General features: G+C 58.1%; 1 protein-coding gene across 1 annotated transcript in view; it reads left to right on the forward strand.

The window, feature by feature from the left end:
• The first annotated feature begins 2,994 nt into the window (after positions 1–2,994).
• TMEM259 (transmembrane protein 259) overlaps positions 2,995–3,148 on the forward strand; it is a 10,305-nt gene continuing 10,151 nt past the window's right edge. Inside the window, exon 1 of the mRNA XM_008588021.1 lies at positions 2,995–3,128. Coding sequence (XP_008586243.1) covers positions 2,995–3,128 — 134 coding nt within the window. The remainder of the gene's footprint in view (positions 3,129–3,148) is intronic.

Consider the following 3,148-nt stretch of genomic DNA (forward strand, 5'->3'; position numbering starts at 1 on the left):
CGGGGGGCTGGGGGGTGGGGAGCGGATCTTGGTGGCGGGCACAGGGAGCTGCAGGTGCGGCAGAGGTCCTGGGGCGGGTGGCCCATGGGGCATCGTGACCCCTTCACGGCAGCCCCTTTCTGGGCAATCCCTTCCCCAAGTGCCCAGGCTCTCAGTGGGTCCCCAGGGGGGTCAAGGCAGCACCCCAGGCTGGGCATCACAGTGGGGGCATAGGGCATGCCCAGGTGGGGCTTTGGATGCTTTCTTTTCTCTCTGCCTTTTGGGTCAAACGGGGATCTTAGCAGCTCGCTCCTGCAGCTTCCTCTGGAGGACACCTTTGGGGCAACATGCAGAGTGCCACAACAGCAAGACAGTAATAATAACAAAAAATAACCAGGGGCCGGCCTGTGGCTCACTCGGGAGAGTGCGGTGCTGATAACACCAAGGCCCCAGGTTCGGATCCCATGTAGGGATGGCCGGTTGGCTCACTGGGTGAGCGTGGTGCTGACAACACCAAGTCAAGGGTTAAGATCCCCTTACCGGTCATCTTTTGAAAAATAAAATAAAATAAAAAAGTAAATAACCATAGAATCTCCATCAGAAGGAGGCTTTAACTCCAGAGCAGTTCAGGGACCTTCTCTGCTCCCAATCAGTCCATGGCTTCCCATTGCCCCCTTGACAGAGATGTCCTCCAGGCCCTGTGTGACCTGCCCCACCCACCACTCTGGCCTTATGTCCCCCATGTCCTCCCTCACTCCCTCTGCTCCAGGCACACCCGGGCCGTCTCCTCGCTGTGCCTCAACTGATGACATCCAGCCCTGTCTCAGGGTCTTTGCCCTGGCTGTGCCCTCTGCCTGGAACACTCTTTCCACCTGTCACCTTTTCAGTGAGCCTCCCCTAAACTGCCCACAGGGCTCCCCACCCCCATGCCACCGGCCTTGCCCTGGGCTCCCCACTCCAGTGCCACTGGCACACCCCAAACAAAGAAGAATGACATCACAGCATCCTGACATCCAGCCCGTCTTCACATTTCCCCGACTGTCTCCAAAAGGTCATGCATTGTGTCCGGCCATTCTCTATCTCTGGTCCTTTTTGGTTTAGACTTAAAACTGTCCCTTGCCGGTCCCACAGTGATGGTTTTTTGAGGAGGCCGGCAGCTGTCCCGCGGCTGGCTGCACAGCTGGAACTCATGGTGAAGTTGAACTCGCTCTTGGAGGCCTGTGTTTCTGTTCCATGGCAGTGAGCCCCAGATCCCAGCCGGGGACACACACGGGTTGTTTAAACATAAATTAGTAACAAGAAACAGTTAAGTGTAAAATTCTGTTCCTCAGTCCCACTGGCCACATTTTGCATGCTCAGGAACCCTGGACTGGCTAACACATTGGAACGCACTGGACGGAGAATTCGAAGTCCAGGAAAAGCTGGCGGCTCCCCACTGCCTCGGTCAGAGGCCCCCAACCTCCCCCCACAGCCAGGCTGGGTTTGCTCCCCAATCAAGGGGACGCCCACCCGGTTTCTCCGTTGGGAAAGTCAATTTCTTTCTCTCTTTGCAACTAGTAAGAGAGAGCGTGATCCATCATAATTTCAAGATTGTGCATTTATTGAGCACCTACTGTGTGCTGGCCTCCATGCAGGGCACCCTCTATGCAGCAGGAAGAGGATGACTCTAGGGGATTAGGAAACTGGCCGTTAGGCCTCCCAGGGTCTCTCAGCCTCCTGGTCACAGCTGAAGTCACTTCCCTCCCCGACCACCCAATCCAGCTCAGAAGGGACTAATGCCCACCATGTCCGCATCTCTTTCAGTGGCCCCTGTCCGTGTCCCTCACGGTGTGATGCTCACCACCAGGAGCCAGACACCCGCTTGGCTCTTCGCCTGTTTCCCTGCCGGTCTGGAGCTCTGTGAGGCCACTGCTGTGTCCCCGACATTTACACAGGCCTTGGAGTGCTGTAAACTCATTTCCCTCAACCATTTAAGTGTCTCTGATCGCCGCAGGCCTGAGTGTTCAGTTGTCCTTCCCGGGGCCACCACTCAAGTGTCCTGGCCCATGCAGAGCCTGTCTCCCCTCTCCCTTTGCCCTTCCAGGATTCTTGCTTTGGCCAATACCAGCCTCGCTTTGCAGCGTGAGGCAGAAGCATCTGGCATACAGTAGGCGCTCAATAAACGCTGGGTCCGAAGTGTTTAAAAAACGCTTAAGGGCCGGGACATCTGGGTGGGATGTGTCAAGGCTGCGTGGGAGCCAGGCGTTGGTGGAGGGGGCAGGCGCAGTCCCAGCCCGGTGGCAGCCAAGCGGGGGGCGTTTCGGCTCTAAGGACTCCTTCCTGGGGTTCAGGGGCCGGGTGCACACCGTTTTGCCGCCAGGCATTGGCTTGCAGAGTCCTGTCCGCCCCGTCGTCCCCTGGAGGGCCCAGGTCGTGCCGGTGGCAAGAGGCAGATGCACCCCCAGGTCCTACCCCTCCAGAGTCAGGTCTGAAGACCCAGGGTGGCAGGGGACAGACGGGGGCTGATTCACCTTGGCGGACCACAGGCGAAACGTGGGCGAGCTGGGATTAGAGCAAAACGTAGACGGGTCCAATCCCCGCCCTCGGCGGAGTGCAGGGGGGCGGGGCAAGCAAGGCCCGATGACGTTGTAGGCCCGTGACGTCAAGGTGTCGTCGAAGGGCGGAAAGCCTACTAAAAATATGGAACGCTTCACGAATTTGCGTGTCATCCTTGCGCAGGGGCCATGCTAATCTTCTCTGTATCGTTCCAATTTTAGTATATGTGCTGCCGAAGCGAGCACGACGTACGGGCTCTACCCACAGGTATTTAAAGCCTCCCAGTAAAAACACTTTACAGTTAGGTGCACTTGTCGTTAGCATACACTCAGCATAACTCATTCGATGTCTTCGTAACAGACCATCTCTCCTATCATCACACTCACTTTAAACCTCATTTATTAACCAAAACCCCTCAGATGTTGAGAATGTCACCGCCCCATCGCGGCCTCGCAGCCGCGGAGGCTTGTGGGACGCAATATGCAAAAACACCGGTCCAGACGCAGCCCCGCCTCCCGGCGCCCCGAGCCGGGCCGCCCAGCGCCCGGGCGAGGCCTCCGCGGACTGGCCGCCAGCATCCCGGCGTTCCCCGCGGGCGCAAGGCGGCCGCTCTAGTCCGCGCGGCACTCGCTGG

The sequence above is a fragment of the Galeopterus variegatus genome, unplaced genomic scaffold (genome assembly GCF_000696425.1).
Source record: "Galeopterus variegatus unplaced genomic scaffold, G_variegatus-3.0.2 Scaffold4632, whole genome shotgun sequence".
NCBI classification, from domain to species: Eukaryota; Metazoa; Chordata; class Mammalia; order Dermoptera; family Cynocephalidae; genus Galeopterus; species Galeopterus variegatus.